Raw genomic sequence first — 18,290 nt, 5'->3', positions numbered from 1 at the left:
AAATGTGTATTGTTAAATTAATTTACTTCAAGCACTGTGATCTTCCAACAGCACCCTGCCCCCCTCAGAGTTTAACAGCAGTGACAGACTGTGGCACAAACTCTGTCCTGGCGTCCTGGAACGCCTCTGTTGGTGCCACCTCCTACGCAGCGACAGTGATGGGCCCCAACGGCTTCTCTGAAACCTGCTCCTCTTCAAACCTCACATGCTCTGTCTCCGGCCTGCAGTGTGCCAGCCAGTACAACGTTACAGTGAAATCCCAGGGGAACTGCAGCAGCTCTCCCAGTCAAACTGTTGTGATAACAAGTTGAGTTTACATATTTTTGAACATTTTATGTAAAACGTTTTGTGACTTTACATCATGTATTTCATTCCCCCTCTCTATCTTGTCTTCCAGGACCATGTGACCCTATCAATGTGACCAGTGGCCTCCACTGCGGTTCGGATGCAGCCACGGTTTCCTGGGAAGCTGCTGCCAGGGCTGTGGCCTACACTGTACTCGCTCGAGAGGACAGCTCTCCGCATTATACTTCCTGTAGGAGCAATACGACTTCCTGTCAGCTGAACCAGCTGCAGTGCGGAAAGGTTTACAACCTGACTGTGATTGCTGAGGATGCCACCTGTAACAGCACTGGAAGCATCAGTACAATCCTGATGACAGGTAGAACAGAGGGAAACCTGGACAGCCTTAAGCTTTTAAATGCAAAAAGAGAAACTTTTTTATTTTAAGGTCTTTAGAAACAACTAATTATCCGCTTCTTTGCTCCTTCTCAGCTCCCTGCTCTGCCTCAATCCAGAACAGCACCCTCATCTGTGGCACCAATTCTTCCTCTCTGTCATGGACGCCGATGGCTGATGTCAGAAGTTACGTAGTTAATGCGACAGCACCAAACGGGCACACAGTTTCATGCAGCTCAGCTACTGCTACATGCACCCTGACAGATCTGCTCTGCAGTCAAACCTACATGACCACAGTCATTGCACGAGGAAGCCAGTGCGACAGTGCTCCTGGCTCAAGCACCAACATTACCACAGGTAAGTGCGTGAATGTTGTTAGAGAATATGAAATAGATATGCTTTCTGCTAAACCTACATCAATATACTTTGTCTTATGCTTTCTTTTCAGCCCCCTGTTCTCCAAGAATTGTATTAAAGACATATATGTGTGGCAGCAACACAGCAGAGTTCAGTTGGACTGACCCTGTGGGACACCTCAGCTTCCTGGCTCAGGTAGCAGGAGGAGGCCATCAGGATAGCTGCCAGACAACAAACACTAGTTGTTCATTCCACAATCTTCCCTGTGGCTTGGATTTAAATGTAACCGTCCAGGCTCAGGGGGAGCAGTGCATCAGCACCCCCAGTGTCAGCGAATCTCTGGAAACAGGTAATTATTCCACCTATGTAGAGCTTATAAACCAGGCAAAATGAAGAAAAGTAGTCAAACTAATTATATAGGTACTGGTAAAGGATGGTTTAAAGCTGTTTTTTGTGGTGTATGATATAAAGTGTAAATGATCTCTAAAGTTTCGACACTTTACAGATCCGGGCTAACTGTCTTTGGGCTAAGCTAATCAAACCGGCTTCTTGCTTCATCTTTATATACCAACTATTGACAAGAAAGCACACTTCCCAAAATCTCAAGCAATTGAATGAACTTCTGAACCTCGCAAAGTCTCAGTTGATGCAATCTTATTAAATAACTTCCTTGTTTCTTTTATTTTTGTTCCCCAGTCCCGTGTGCCCCGCAGAATGTTAGCGCCACACTGGTTTGTTTCAAACACTCAGCCCTGGTCTGGTGGGTAGGAAGCCCCAGTGCTGTGGGATACAATGTGACAGTGACAGGCAGGGATGGACAAGCACACCACTGCCACACCAACACTACCAGCTGTCCACTACCTGACATCCACTGCGGTGAAACCTATAACATCACCGTTACACCATACTCTGAGACATGCACAGGACAACAAAGTGCAGTTTACATCTTTAAAGCAGGTGCTGAAAGGCTTGAAACCATGTTCTACATCTGAGATATCCTTACATTTCAGCTCAACATTAAACATTGTGTTCCTCTCCCCAGGTCTTTGCGCTCCCAGTAATGTCACCGTGTCTCTGGCTTGTGACGACAGCACTGTCTCATGGTCTCATGTAACAGGGTCTGAGATGTACATTGCAACAGCAACTGCAAATGATGGAAACAATCACACTTGCAGTTCTAACTATTCCAACTCGTGCACTTTCACTGACCTCCACTGTGGCGAAACCTATAATGTTACTGTTGTGACTGTAGACAGAGGCTGCTGGAGCGAGCCCAGCTCAGCCGTGGAGCTGAGAACAGGTGAGAGGACACTGTTATGCAAAAACTGTTGAAATATAGAGGCAGCAATTGTGCACTGACACTTTTCTTATCCATTTTGTATTATCCTAGCTCTGTGTCCACCTACCAACTTGCTGGGCCAAGTTAGTTGTGATGCTAACACCCTGAGCCTCACATGGGACCAGAGTCAGGTGTCAGGGACCAACTACACTTTAAACACTGAGAGGATAGGCACCCCCACTCCTTCAGTGCTCACTACCTCTAATACCTCACACACTTTGACCAACCTGCTGTGTGCACAGAGATATGCTTTCCGCGTGGCAGCACAGGATGGAAACTGCCGCAGCAGCTACAGTCCGCCCATAGAAATAAGCACAGGTAGGATGTGTTTCTATGGCAACGTCTGCAAGAGTTTACCTGAAGTGAAGAAAGATCATAATCTAAAATCCGTTTTTCACTTCTACCAGCTCCTTGTCAGCCAACCAACCTGACTGCCCGTGTGGACTGTGGGACAAACAGAGGGAACTTCTCCTGGTCTGAGAGCAGTGGAGCAGCTTTCTACACTGTGGAGGTGACGGGAGAGCACGGACACGTCACATCCTGCTCCTCCAATGACACCTCCTGCGCTGTGAGACTTCACTGTGGCAGGGAGTACACAGCTACACTGGTAGCTTCCACTAACAGCTGCAACAGCAGCAAACATGCTGACATTACTTTTGAGTCCGGTAAGATATAAAGGAACTGTTCCATGACATTACATGTTACACGCTTTTATCCAAAGCGACTTACATACTCAATACTGTGGACAATCACCACAGGAGCCATTTGGGGTGAAGTGTGTTGCCCAGGGACACAACGACATGCTGACTGTAGTGGGGTTTGAACCTGTGCCCCCTGACCCGAACACCAACGCACAACCCACTGCACCACACACCATGACATTTCACAATGATAGCTATGTTAATGTATTTATAAAAAGAAAGTGAACATAGTTCCATATATGTCAAGGTGAAGAAGATAGCACATCCTGAGGCACAACCAAGCAGTTAAGACTAATGAACAGTTGTGTCACTCATGGATTCAATTAAACAATGTCAACACAACCTTTACATGCATAAATACAGAAAAGGTTAAAGTGGGCCTCCCCAGGGGGAATCCAAACTGTTTTAGGGGAAGCAGTGAATTGAAGTTTGTTCAGGGATATACGGAGTGTTTACTGTTTTCCTGGTACCCTAGCGTCAGAAACAAATAATCTGAAGTTATGTTAAACAGCACATTCGGCTTTCCTAGCTTGATTTGTCTATTGGATCAATAGACAAGGGATGTCCACAGTCACAGACTTGTAAACCCCCTTGCTGTTGAGTGTGCTCTTACCTGTCATCAAACTCTCTTCCACAGCTCCCTGTCTCCCAGAAGATGTCTCCGCCGGGTTAGAGTGTGATACCAACGTGATGAATGTGAGTTGGCCACAGACCCCCGGATCAGATTATTACACCGCCTGGGCCATCAGCACCGATGGACACAGAGCCTCCTGTAACTCAACCTCCAACTTCTGCTCCATTCATGACCTGCTGTGTGGAAAGCTCTACGAGGTGGCTGTCACCTCCTCCTCCATTCACTGCGAAATCATAGCTGGATCTGACTACAAGGTTCAGTCTGGTCAGTGTAGCACATTGACAGCCATAACTGACATTATGTTTGCTGAAGAAATATGGTTTTAAAGGAAATGTTCCTCTTTGTTCAACCACCTCTAGCTCCGTGTAAACCTGAGAACACCACTGTCGAGAACTGTAGCAGTCACGTCATGACGGTGAAGTGGAACGAGCGCAGCAGCACAACACAGAACTACACTGTTGAAGCCATGTCTGCATCAGGTGTTAACTCCACCTGCGACTCCACTGAGAGCCGCTGCTCCTTCCTGAACCTGACCTGTGGTCAGCTCTACACGTTCACTGTGATGGGACACACCAATGTGTGCATGAGCGAGATGAGCACTCCTATAGAGAACCTCTCAGGTACGCTGAAGATTTCTTAGAGTAACAGTTTGTTTTACACTTAAGCTTTTATATGAATTAAACAAACAGGATATGTTCTAGGGAATCTATATGCAGCTAACTGTTTTTATTAGTGTATTATCAACTTTTAAGTATTTTCATGTTTTTGTTAGCTCATTTAAATGCAATAAAACAAATAAGCATATTTCCCAAAATGTTAAAGTATTCCATATTTAATTTTTTACAAGTGTTTCCACTCATCTTTATTCTTCTCAACTGTGTCTTTCTTCTTTTGTAGCCCCATGCCCTCCCACCAATGTGTCAGCTGAACTGAATTGTACTACACTTAACGCTGTGGTTAGCTGGAGTAGCGCGTCTGCAGCCACAGCTTACAGCGTTCAAGCGACCTCCTTAAATGGACACAACTCCTCCTGCAGTGAGATGGGCACATCCTGTGACCTCAGCGACCTGGTCTGTGGACAGCATTACTCTGTTGTAGTGGAGGCCATGCACACAGGCTGCTCTGGCCCTGCCAGCACCCCCGCCTGGCTGGTTACAGGTGAGCTCAACTTAAACTGGAACTGTTGATACTTTAACACAGACCCAAACCTAAAAGAGTGACATAAACCCAATTAGCACATCAATTGCCCTGGAAAAATATGTGAATATTATATCAGGACAGTTTAGGGGTGACGCAGCTAAGACCAGTGTTGACAATAGCTTTGACATTTAAACTACTTTTCATATAGCAAATAGAATCATTTTAGTTCTTCTTGTTCAAATGTTCTTTAAGCATAGTGGTAAAAACTAATATAAGTCATCATGACTCGCCCATGTTGGGACTTATACAGTACTAGCACCTAATGGCCACATTTTCAAGTCGGCCCTTGTCTGCAATTTTTTTATGTTGAATCAGTGGGAGAGCCTGATTTAGTTTAAGCAAATCAGTGCAAGTGAACAATAATGACCACAATCTTTAATGACTTTATGTCTGAACAAACCACTATGTTCTCCATTTACTGTATCATTAACATCTTTGTCTTTTCTCCAGAGCCCTGTGTCCCCATGAATCTCTCCGTCCACTACAATGTGAGCACGGCCCAGGTGATGTGGGCTGCAGCACGAGGTGCCAGCTCATACTCCGTCCAGGCTGTGGCTGACCTGGGCTCGGGCGTCACCTGTAACACCACCAACACCACCTGCTCCATGAACGGCCTGCAGTGTGGTCAGATCTACAACGTCACTGTGATGGCACGAAACACCATCTGTGGCAGTATGATCTCTGAAATTAGTAGCCTCATGACAGGTTCGTCATCTCATCGGGAAAGACATGTGAACATATTTACAGTCTAGATTTTTTATTCTTAAATATGTGTGTTTTCCCTTCTTTCAGAACCCTGCCCACCCACCAACGTGCTAGTCAGTATGGCGTGTGAACAACTCACTGCGACTGTTTCCTGGCAAAAGAGTGACCTCGCTGTGGGTTATGTCGCCTTCTTTGACAACCAAGGTGGCCACTTAGATTCCTGTTATGGCACAGACACAAGTACCCAATGTGTTGTCTCAGGGCTGATGTGTGGAACAGAGTACAACGTCTGGGTCAAGGCACTGGGTCAGCAGTACAACAGCTCTGACAGCGCAGTGGTCTCATTTACAACAGGTAAAGAGAGGCACCAAAAAAGTGCATTGTATTTACTCTTAAAAATAAAGAAAATGCACTCTTTCTAATATCCAGCAGGGGGCGACTCCTAATGGTTAAAAGTCTATGTGAAAATCATACGACTTCTCACTTAATACATTATCTCAGTAATAGTTTTTGTTGCTATATAGTGTGATGATGGTATGGCTGTTAAAAGTAAAGTTGTATTCTTCTTATCCTCACAGAACCTTGCCAGACGAGCAGCATCACAGCCATTATGGACTGTGAGGCCGACTCTGCTACAATATCCTGGCAGCCCAGCGTTGGAGTTGTGTCCTGTGTTACTGAGCTGACGGCTTCATCAGGTCACACCACCAGCTGCTCCACCAACACCACCAACTGTCAGCTGAGCTCCATGCAGTGTGGAGAGGAATACAATGTCACTGTGAAGGCTCTGGGAAATACTTGCAACCAAACTGCTCACATGGCAGGACACCTCACCACAGGTACAGCGGGTGTACCTGTACCTTGTAGCATGTCAGTCAATGTGTTAGTGGAACACCAACCTTTTCTTTTCACAACCAGGGTACTACTTTTAGAAAACGATAGGAGGCCAGGGGCACATCACTTAACAAAGCATTAATAGCCCAGACCCCCGCCTTCCATGTCACTTTTTTTATAAGCTTTGTACGTTTTTTATGTCACTTTATTTACCTTCAAAGAAAAAAAAAAGAAATAATGTGAATTTATGTATTTTCGTTGTGATTTTGAAAATGTCATAAATCACAATATCACTGCGTTTAAGGCTAGGAGTACTGGTCGTACATGGTCAGAGCACTATCATTGTTTTGTCATTGAATTTAATGTAACAGTCTGCCACTAAGATAACCCTTTCTTCCTCCAGAGCCCTGTGTCCCCATGAATCTCTCCGTCCACTACAATGTGAGCACGGCCCAGGTGATGTGGGCTGCAGCACGAGGTGCCACCTCATACTCTGTCCAGGCTGTGGCTGACCTGGGCTCGGGGGTCACCTGTAACACCACCAACACAACCTGCTCCATCGATGGTCTGCAGTGTGGTCAGATCTACAACGTCACTGTGATGGCACACAACCTGGCCTGCAACAGCACTTCTGAACCCTACCACCACATGACAGGTTCGTCATCAGATTCTAAAGAATATTCCTTTAGATGCAGATATGGCTCTTAATGTGTTTTTCCAACTCATGTAAATGTGTGTGTCTTCTTCCTACTCAGAACCTTGCCCACCCACCAACGTTCAAGTCAGTATGGCGTGTGAACAACTCACTGCGAATGTTTCCTGGCAGCAGAGTGACTTCGCTGTGGGTTATGTCGCCTACTTTGACAACCAAGGTGGCCACTCCGCTTCCTGTCATGGCGCATACACAAGTACCCAATGTGTTGTCTCAGGGCTGATGTGTGGCACTGAGTACAACTTCTGGGTCAAGGCGCTGGGTCAGCAGTACAACAGCTCTGACAGCACAGTGGTCTCGCTTACATCAGGTAAACACATACTCAGCATGCAGTTTCGCTTCTATTTGTTTCTTTGGGTGTCAATTCATACATACTGATGTGTTCCTCAGCTCCATGTCTGCCCAGAGAGGTAGAGATAGAGGTGGACTGTATTCATGATGGCGCTGCCGTTGTGTCCTGGAATGCTACTTATGGCGCAGCAAACTTTTCCCTGACAGCCATGGTCAGTGGAAGTCTTCTGTCACTGTGTGAAACTCAGCAGAACAGCTGTAACGTAACGGGTTTAAGTTGTGGAGAAACCTACAACCTCAGCTTCACCGCCAGCAACGAACAGTGCAGCCTCAGTGCGCCGATGCACGCTAACCTCACAACGCGTGAGTTTTACAGCAAATCCTCATAAGTGGCGAATATGAACCAAGGTTTAATTTGTTCAAAATATAACCTCTGTTCACATCTTTTTGTAGGTCCTTGTTCTCCTCAGCGTGTAGATGTGTCCCCGCAGTGTGGCTCCCACACCACAGTCCTGTCCTGGGAGGAGAGGTCTGATGTTGAGCTGTACGTAGCTAACGCCATCAAGACATCAGGAGGGCCGGTGCAGACGTGTAACTCTACAGGCTCTACGTGTCAGTTTGCCAGTCTGGACTGTGGAGAGACGTACAACTTTACCGTAACAGCAGACAGTCAAGGCTGCAGGAGCCAGGCCAGCAGCACCGTGTCCATCCAAACAGGTACTGAAGAAGCTTAGTTACTTCTGCCCGTTTCAGTGGTCAAAAATAACTAAATACTCTTTAACCAAGTACTTCATTCAAGTAAAATGTTTAAGATTATTCTACATCAATTGGGTATTTCCATTGTCTGCTGTTACTCTTCTACTTCAACACATTGCATCTATAGCAGATATTGTACTTTTTACTCCCATTTATTTTATTTTGATAGCTATGGTTACATGGCAGATTTTATGTGACCATTTAAAAAAATAGATGCACTGTTTGTTTGAGTGATTAAATTAACAAACATATAAAGAGGTTACATTTAGCTTCATCTGCACCAGGTGCTATATTCAAATGTTGCTTACTTATTAAGCCATTAGAAATAACAAAACACTAATTTAATGTACAAAATACTCTAAGGCTCTGAATGCAATTATTTTGTCATTTAACAATAAATTATTTTGTCTATAAGATGTCAATGTTTATGATAAACAAAGACAAATATCAAAATCGGTGCTGATTTATTGTGTGCCCAACTCCTAATCGATTAATTAACTTAATATTTCATCATATAGCAATTTCTACTTTTACTGAAGGATCTAGTACTTTATTTGTTTCTGCTAAATTGGTCATCATCTTAATTTTTCTCTCTCTCTTTATTTATTATGCTCTCCTCAGAGCCTTGCCAGCCTGTGATCGTTTCCGCTCAGGTGCTCTGTCAGAGTGAGCAGGTCCAGATCTCCTGGTACCAAGCAACTGGTGTCATGAATTACTTAGTAACGACTACTGGGAGCCTTGGATACGTGAAGATCCACAATGCAACCCAGAGTATTCCAGCAGCTACTTTACCATGTGGACAGGACTACAATGTGACTGTACAAGCAAAAGGCAGTGACTGTGACAGCATCCCCAGCAGCCCCGCCTTCTTCAAAACTGGTATAATCTAATATCTGAGACAACAATTCACAATGCATAACTTCTGTCACAAGCTTGTGTTTAGTTGAGTTCTCCACCTTCCTCTCTCTCTCCCAGCACCATGCCCCCCCAGCGATGTGACGACCTATGCACAGTGTGAGTTTAACATGGGCTCAGTCAGCTGGGGGTCCAGTGATGGCGCTGAAACATATGTTGCTGTAGCAACTGGGCTTGATGGCCACGCCCACCAGTGTCTCACCAACAGCACCGACTGCAGCTGGAACGACCTGCAGTGTGGAGAGGAGTACACTGTTGTAGTGAGGGCAAAGAACGGCAACTGCACAAGCCTGCCTAGCAACAGCTCCATCATCTATATGGGTACGTCGTCTAAAGTTTGTTAAGATTTCTTCTTTTCCTTTGGTATTAATAAAATGGAAAAATGTAGACAGTTTTTATCACACCTCTAAGGAATTCATTTTAAGTAATTTGGTTGTTTATTTAACCCAAGCTTTAAGTCAGTGAAGCAAAAAAAAGGGATTATACATCTTCATATTCAGCATCAAGCTTTCAATCAGAAATGAAAGACAAATTACTATTTGCTTGGATTTAAACTATCATTTCCTTAAAGGACATTCCTACAACATTTTCCATGTTGTAAGTAAAAACTGAAATTGTTCTTAAAGGAAACGTAGGAAAATATAAGAAAGTAACAGACCCACATAATAAAACGTTATCATTAAATGTGCATTGCAATTGAAGTTGGTGTACTAAAACATAGATGTGGTTGAATAATGCTGTTAATACGTCATTCATCTTTGTTTTTTCCAGATTCCTGTGTGCCCCAGAACTTGGCTGCCACTGTTAATTGTGATATGAGAGTGGTCTCACTGAGCTGGGATGGCAGTAACGGGACAAATGTGTATATGGTATCAGGCGAGGCAGGAAACGAAACAACTGTTCTCACCACTAATGTCACCACGGCCCACTTCTCTGGCTTTAGCTGCGGACTAAACTACAGCCTCACAGTCACACCTCAAAACCAGCACTGTCCTGGAAACTCCAGTGCATCGGCTTCCATACAGACATGTATGTTTACGAAATACACTTTCACATTCAAAGAGATAAGATTAAACACTAAATATAATAAGAGTGTGCTAAAACAGGTCAAACATGTATAGTATTTGTTTTTCCCAGGGCCGTGTCCACCTGTAGGAGTCTCCACCAGGCAGGACTGTCTCTCTGGCATCGTCATGGTAATGTGGCAGGCAACTAATGGGTCCGACTACTACACAGCGGCAATGCAGACTGACACTGGCATCTCCCCCATGTGCATGTCCGACTCCAATGGATGCAGCGTCCCGGGACTCACCTGCGGGCAAAACTTCTCCGTGTCAGTCACAGCCTCCAACCAGCAGTGTAACATCACCTCCAGTCACACCACCAGTCTGCAGTCAGGTGGGGGTTTAAAAAGGCTTTTGGTTACATAATGCTTTATCTTTGTTATCAACAGTTGGTGGTATACTTCTTTTTTTTTTACATGACCGATCTTAATTCAAGGGATGATGCAAAAGGTCACAAACCAAAATGACATATAACATTGTTCTTTTAGGGGTCTTAGTGAGCAAGGAAATGTCTGTATGCTTTTATGAGGATTTTCCAGCAAGGCTTTTACACTCTTTCGATATGAGGGTAGTGTTTTCCCTAAATTAAATTGTTTCAACAAAACTTTGACAAGTTATATTTAAGATAATAACACAAGATAATATTGCGGAATATGGCAATATGTATATGGTGTAGACAATATGATATTTTTTCCAAGTATTTATCATAATATATACTGCATATACATGGATATATAGGTACAAAAAAAATGACATTCTGCAATTATACTTGGAAAAATTGCATGCATTTGATTAAATGACTATATGTAAGTTTTGTTCTATATGTTTGCACTCATATGTGTCAACATTAGTTTTTAAGAGTTGGAATGACTACTCTTTTAGAATAACTGTACCTCTGCTTATCCTTATGATGATCTACGATGTATCAATGTTATACGCATGAATACATTAGGTATTGTTGAAATTCAAATTCAACGTCATGACGTTTTACCCATCATGCTGTTTCCTTCCCTCTTCCTGCAGTGCCGTGTGTTCCCACTAATGTCTCTGTGGTGATGGACTGTGATAACAACACAGCTGTTGTGTCCTGGACCGCCAGTCAGGGGGCTGTACAGTACTCATTGATGGCCCACAGTAGTCATAACAACGTCAGCTGTCAAACCTCTAGCCTCAACTGTAGCCTTGACAACATCACCTGTGGCAACAGCTACTCTGTTCAGGTGGTTGCTATGGATGACAACTGCTCCAGTATCCCCAGCCAGGCTCTGATATTCAACTCAGGTGAGACAGACAACACCAATAATACACTCAACACAGGGAGGTGGAAGAGGTACTCAGATCTTGTAATTAAGTAAAAGTAGAACTACCACGGTGTGCTCTGTAACAAGTAATACTCCTGCATTCAAAAGGTTACTCAAATAAAAGTACAAAAGTATTAGCATCAAAATATACTTAAAATACCAGAAGTAAAAGTACTCATTGTGCAGATTGGCTCATTTCAGAATAATGTGTTTTGATTATAATTATTAATGTAATATTGATGTGTTTATGATATCTGGTAATGGTGGGACTAATTTTAATTACTTAATTTGCTGCTGGGTAGAATGTGAATTTACTTGATTATATTTCACAACATAAATCTAAATATGCAAAGTCACTAAAGATATTAAATAAATGAAGTGGAGTAAACAAGTACACGATTAACCTCTGAATTGTAGTGGAGTATAAGTACAAAGTAGCAAAAAAATGAAGTGAAACTTGATCAAATGTACTTAATTACTTCCCAACTCTGATAGTAATACAACCTGCATTTAGTGCACTGCATACTTTTTATGTGTATTGAGTGTACCTCTAAACAGTTTACCTTAGTACAAATGATGGATCATGGAAAATGGAAAACTCAAAGACAAATTATGTCCCCATCCATGAGTTACTCACCCCCAGAAGTCTGGTTCATTCGGTCCTTATCAACCTGAATGGCGGCTCCTCACCTGTCCATGGACAATGAGGGAAGTGTCTCCTCCCTCGTAAACGTTCACCTGGGCTGTCCTTGGCCGCTCAGTGCGATACTTTGTTGTCGTCCGTTGTTGGGGCTGCTGATGATGTGCTATCCAACAGGATACTAGCGAAAAGGTTAGCAACACAGCTAACTAAGCCAGGTAGCCTACGCTAGTTTAGCGCTAGCTGTTTACTTAGCCGAAACTCAAGCTCAACTAAACTTGTTGGTGATTTGTGCTCATGTTGCGACTGAACCATACGGATATTTAAAAATGCAATTGTAATAAGTGTTCAGTTTGCTGAGCTGTCATTATCTCGTAAAAAATCATGGCTATAAAAACCTACACACCTGCCAATCAAAATGAACTTTTACTGTTTTGCGTACCTTGCGCAGGACTACGCATGCGTCAACATTGTGCATGCGAACTTCTGCCCCAAAGTTAACGCATGCTTTTATTATTTTGCCTTGGAAAAAAAGTGTCGTTCCTGTGCACTCCTGTCAATTTTACACATTAAATTAAGGAAGTTTAAGTCTTCACAGACAGGGAAGAACTAACTAAAACGATCTGATTGCATCCTCCTCTGTCTTTGTTCACCTGCCTCCCAGATATTCAGTAACTCACTGACTATTAGGAATTTTAGAATAAAACCAAAAACAATATTGGATGAAAAATTAAGCAAACTAGGTTTTATCACCTAAAAAACTATACTTGAAGAAATATGAAAGTTGTCTCACGCACATAAAACAAGTTATTGTTGATACAGACATTTAAACACTGTTACATGTGACTAATCACAAACAAGGTGATACTAGCCTAGGGTTGGTTAACAAACTAAATTAACACAGTTTTATTAACACATGTTTTTACTTTTGTGCCGTTTACAACACACATTTCTAACTTTGAAATCTCTACTTATTCCCAGCGCCCTGCCCTCCTCAGAACGTGAGTGCTGAGGTTGACTGTTTGTCAAACGACCTGATGATTTCTTGGGATGCCGTCAGAGAAGCAGACCACTTTTTGACATCAGTAACTGCAGACAATGGAGTAACCATCGGTGGCTGTAATACCACAAACACTGCATGTTCCATCAGAAATATGACATGTGGGAAAACATTCAGTGTTCATGTCGCCTCCATCAGAGGTGCCTGCAGAAGCCAGCAGAGTCAGGCCTACAGTATCATGTCAGGTAAGCAAGCTTCTACAGCCATTCATCCTTGCATAAACATATCCTTTCTGTCACCAAAGTAAATGTTATGTCATGTTTACTTTCCAGCTCCCTGCCAGCCTGAAATAATTAGTGGCAGGCTCGATTGTGTGACAAATTCTGCCTGGATATCATGGAACGCTGCTCCAGGGGCAGACAGCTATACTGTGTCAGCTGTAGGTGAAGACAACTATATAGGCAACTGCACCTCTTCCTCCAACACAACCTGTGAGGTGGAAGGCCTGGCCTGTGTTTCACTATATAACTTCAGTGTTATTGCTAAAAACAGCAAATGTGAGAGTCAGCCAAGCACCACGATCGACCTGCAGACAGGTAACACATTTCTGACTTTTTGAAAGAAATATGCATCTGAATTTTAAATAATGCCCAACCCTGAGTAAAACATAAATGCATACATTCTGCAGTGTCAGTAAATGAAATCTGTCTGTTCCCCCAGCTCCCTGCACCCTCTCTGGTATCACAGCGGTTGCTCAGTGCCACAATTCCTCAATCCTCGTGTTGTGGGATGCAGAGGGAAACACTGTGTACACTGCCACAGCAGAAGCCAGTGATCACACCTACCTCTCCTGCAATAATACTGGCACTAGCTGCTACCTCCATGGAGCACAGTGTGGCCTCCATTACACCATCATTGTTGCCGCTTCATCAGACCAGTGCAGCAGTCTGAGGAGTCCACCATACAGAATAAGCATGGGTATGTCGATTTCTGTTGATTTTTGTCATGCATTTCATACCATCTTTTCAAGTGCTAACTTTGAAGGACACATTTTGCTTCTTTGGTTATTGCTGAGACTTGGATGATAATATAAATACCAAATTCATATCTGTCCAGTAAATATGAATCCATCAATCTTAGCATAAAGACTGTAAACAGGTGCAAGTCACTACCATGGTTCCATCCAAAAATGACAAAATCCACCCACCATCACCACAAACACTCAATTAATAACACAATAATGTGTGACCATTTGTGATATTATGTCAAGAAGTAGTTTTCCTTTAAAACGCCTTAACATTTCTCCATAATATTAACTGTCAGTGACAAAAAGAGATTTTTTATTTTTTTATCTGTAGGTATATTTATAAAATGTTTAACACACAAAACAGTTTTGTTAGGTTGTTTTGACCAACAGTCATTGGTGGTTTGATTAAAAATGACCAAAAACACACCAACTGTTTTCAGATTCTAAATCCATGCTCCTAAATCCTGATTGTTGCACCAGTGTAAAAAACATCACTATTTCCCACTTTTTCACAGAGCCGTGTCCACCCAGTAACGTGGTGGTTGGGTCAACCTGTGCGGACGACAGTGCCCTGGTGTCCTGGAGCCCCTCTCTTGTAGCTGAAACATATCATGTGGTCGCAATGGGTGCAAATAGACATGTGCATACATGCAACACCACCTCTAGTAACTGCAGCATATCGGAGCTCCACTGTGGCCAGCAGTATGACATATCTGTGACTGCCAGCCACGAGAACTGCACCAGCAAAGCCAGTCAAAACGCTACACTTAACACAGGTAGTTGTCTTTATATAGATAGAGAATACCTGTGTACATTCATATGTTGACCAAATATGCCCTAAGGATATTTGTTTCAGCAGTTTTATCATATCTTTCTTTTCTGTCCAGGTCCCTGCCAGCCAGATGGTCTCTCAGTTATTTCACACTGTAACAATCAGTCCGCATTGTTGTCATGGAATCCCGGATATAACGCTGTGGACTACTATGGCTGTGCCCAGGCCGAAAATGGAGACATGCTGTACTGTGAAAGCACAAATCCCAGCTGCACCATCCAGGGCCTTGATTGTGGAACACTTTACAATTTCACTGTTCAGGCCTCAGATGGGACATGCAACAGCTCCGTCAGTGACCCAGTGCAGAGTGGAGCAGGTACAAGAGCTGGTCCAATAACTTAGAAACATTTGCACTGAAATTGATTATTACATTAAATAATCCTCTCTATCTCTTTCTTTCAGCCCCTTGTCCCCCAGACAGTGTTGATGTGGAGCTCTTTACGATGCAGAATGAAACCCAGATGTTGTACTTCAACTGGACTCAGATCACCTGTAGAGACATTGAGTATTTGCTGGAGTTAAACGGAAGTCTGCTGGGAGATAGCCAGGCCCTGTTTGAGATCTCTTCCTATTGGACAAGCATGACGTACTTTGAGATTCCTCTCCCCTGCGGTTCATCCTACTGGGCTACAGTGGAGAGTAGGAACACTGGTGGTACCAGCCAACCCTCTGTGCCGCTCAGTGGTACAACAGGTAAACTTCACTTAACACTCAAGCTTCTGTTCAAACATTCTTACATCCTGGATTTCACGGCCTTTGATAACAATTACCTCAAACACGTACTTTTACTTGAGTACTTAAACTCCAGCACAGCTCAGCACATTGTTCCATATTCTACTTTAATAGAGGCGTCATTCATTTTATTAGTTGCACCTCCCCTTTTCCTGCTGTGACAAGTCAAAAAGGTGATTAAACCATCATATCAATAATCTATTAAACACCTGAACTTTTTAAAGAACATCCATAAACATTCATCTGTTTGCATTTTGCAAATTATTTATCTAATATATCATTCCATTTACTTGTGTATATAGACTCTTCTTGCACTATTTCTATTCTATTCTTTATTTGTATTCTCTTGCATTATTTTATCTGTTTTATTTGTTCTATGTCCTATATATATGTTGCACTGTTGGAGGAGCCTGTGACCTACGTTTTTCATTGCCATATCTACACTGTAGCTAATGTGCAAATGACAATAAAGCCTTGTAACTTGAAACTTGAATCAAAGACTAGACCATCTAGCAGGGAGAATTATGTTCCAATCAATAGCTTAAATGCCTTGGAAACATATTTTCTAAGTTATTTCCTGCAGAGTGATGGGGGCCTGTAGGCAGCAGACGCCACTTTTCTCTAGGCTACATGAATACAATAATCTTTCAAAGAGACATTTTGGTTATTTCGCATGAGAGATGTTTCTTTGTTTTCGCAATGATTTCTGATTCCATTTATTGGCTGCTGTCTTACTTTCAGACATTTCATCACAACTATTTCAACAATAGGGAAAAGCCAGACATGTTAAACAAAGATTCCTGATGTTTTATCTAACTGTAATGTATCTTCTCCTAGCTCCATGTCCACCAATAGCAGTGGAGTACAGTGGTAACAACACCTTTGCCACCGTTTCATGGAACACGTCAGTGTTTGCCACCTCATACACCGTGTACGACAACAGTGTGACGCCCAGATCTCAGCTGTGCAGCACTGCAGGACTGTCCTGTTCTCTGCACAACATCACATCCACTGACCTGGTGATAACAGCCAGCAACACAGCTGGGGACAGTAAAGAGACAAGTGTGCCAATCGGTAGGAACTGAATGGAGTGTGTGTGTGTGTGTGTGTGTGTGTGTGTGTGTGTGTGTGTGTGTGTGTGTGTGTGTGTGTGTGTGTGTGTGTGTGTGTGTGTGTGTGTGTGTGTGTGTGTGTGTGTGTGTGTGTGTGTGTGTGTGTGTGTGTGTGTGTGTGTGTGTGTGTGTGTGTGTGTGTGTGTGTGTGTGTGTGTGTGTGTGTGTGTGTGTGTGTGTGTGTGTGTGTGTGTGTGTGTGTGTGTGTGTGTGTGTTATATAATATTTGACACATTAAAAAAAGACACATTTTTACTGATTGTTTTTAACAAATTAAATGATGAAATCTTTCTTTCTTTAGCAGGTTCCTCAGGTCGCAGAAGAAGAGATCTAAGTGGGCACTCCCTAGAAAATGGTGAGTTTGTATTTTTTTTAAACTAATTTTACAAGATACATTTTATAATTGGGAAACATTCATAATTTTTAAACACAAATAGTTTAGCCCAAAGAAACATTTGAAGGGGGAGACTTGAATGCTGCTTTTGATTAGCTTCTAATGTTAAGCCTAATGTGAAGGTTACTTTCTACGCATGTAAATTAATTAGCTTTCATGCAAGCTTTTTCTTTCCTTATTTATTGGACAAACTATTCTCAAGTCAAGCTGTAACCTAATTCAAAACTGTGACTTGTTTATTTCCAATAGGAGGCCTCCCAGCTCCAGTACTAAATGTCAAACAAGCACTGCCTACAGTTATTTTCCTGGAGTGGTCTCCAGTTGAAGCTGCCTCCCAGTACAGCCTGCTCATCAGGAAGCAGGACAGCTCCAGAGAGTCAGAGGAGATAACGGTGCAGGGCGAGAGCATCATTCTCACTGATCTGATTCCAAACTCGGCCTACTGTTTCTCCGTGTCGGCCGAGTACACTGCAACTAGTGGACCTGAGTCGGAGCCTGTGTGTGTGCAAACAACACAGGACCTGTCCCAATAGGAAAACACTTGTGTAGACACAGCTAGGGGTCTGCAAACATCTCAGGACTCAAATGTGGGGATAACTGTCAAGGTGGCAGCATTGTCAACATATGAGAATGGCAAATTGTTTACCATTTACCAAATAACAATAACTTTAGTTGTGTAACCTTGTTAAGATTTCCTGTGACATATTTTGATATAACACAGGAATTAGCATGGGTTACATATATTTACACTTATGAGGTATGACTAACACATATTCCAAACAGCTCATGACCAAAGGGTTTTTAAGTTGATCTATTCTATACTGTGTAAAAAACGTATTATCATTTGCCTACTGTTGGTTGAAGTTACATACTTCATATCTGAGGGTTTGTTCCATTTCATATATTTACATTGCTTTTGTAAATTATGTAATAGTCATCTTAGAGTTAATATATCAGGGAGTGTTTACCTTTTACTATGCCTCTGTATTTTGTATGGAAGCTATGTTCAGACTACATTCTAATAAAACTATCCAAAGATATTATTTGAATTCAGCCTGTCTCAACT

The 18,290-nt window shown here is 42.7% G+C and overlaps 1 protein-coding gene and 1 long non-coding RNA gene across 2 annotated transcripts in view; one reads left to right on the top strand and one right to left on the bottom strand.

Annotated features, from left to right (window-relative positions):
• Positions 1 to 12,541, bottom strand: part of LOC307020475 — a 43,457-nt gene extending 30,916 nt beyond the window's left edge. The window contains exon 1 of the long non-coding RNA XR_013802900.1: positions 12,125 to 12,541. This is a non-coding gene — a long non-coding RNA (uncharacterized lncRNA). The remainder of the gene's footprint in view (positions 1 to 12,124) is intronic.
• Positions 4,738 to 18,277, top strand: LOC307020469 (fibronectin-like). The gene is made up of 22 exons (XM_079651834.1): positions 4,738 to 4,867; positions 5,360 to 5,614; positions 5,702 to 5,968; positions 6,193 to 6,453; positions 6,852 to 7,103; positions 7,204 to 7,470; positions 7,551 to 7,814; positions 7,905 to 8,168; positions 8,829 to 9,086; positions 9,183 to 9,443; positions 9,894 to 10,151; positions 10,260 to 10,520; positions 11,210 to 11,467; positions 13,109 to 13,372; positions 13,460 to 13,723; positions 13,848 to 14,105; positions 14,670 to 14,930; positions 15,042 to 15,302; positions 15,389 to 15,679; positions 16,556 to 16,792; positions 17,132 to 17,185; positions 17,474 to 18,277. The coding sequence occupies exons 1-22, from the start codon at positions 4,750 to 4,752 to the stop codon at positions 17,755 to 17,757; spliced, it is 5,418 nt and encodes a 1,805-aa protein (XP_079507960.1). The 5' UTR covers positions 4,738 to 4,749; the 3' UTR covers positions 17,758 to 18,277.
• The last annotated feature ends 13 nt before the right edge of the window (positions 18,278 to 18,290 follow it).

The sequence above is a fragment of the Notothenia rossii genome, assembly GCF_949606895.1.
Source record: "Notothenia rossii genome assembly, chromosome: 9".
NCBI classification, from domain to species: Eukaryota; Metazoa; Chordata; class Actinopteri; order Perciformes; family Nototheniidae; genus Notothenia; species Notothenia rossii.
The sequence above is the reverse complement of the archived record's forward strand: the minus strand, read 5'-3'. Positions and strand labels throughout refer to the sequence as shown.

Excerpts from the sequence above, each read along its gene's own strand:
- LOC307020469 (XM_079651834.1), top strand. The coding sequence starts at position 4,750 with ATGGGCACATCCTGTGACCTCAGCGACCTGGTCTGTGGACAGCATTAC. Across the intron at positions 8,169-8,828 it reads CACCGTGTCCATCCAAACAG|AGCCTTGCCAGCCTGTGATC; the intron begins GTACTGAAGAAG and ends TGCTCTCCTCAG. Across the intron at positions 14,106-14,669 it reads ACCATACAGAATAAGCATGG|AGCCGTGTCCACCCAGTAAC; the intron begins GTATGTCGATTT and ends ACTTTTTCACAG.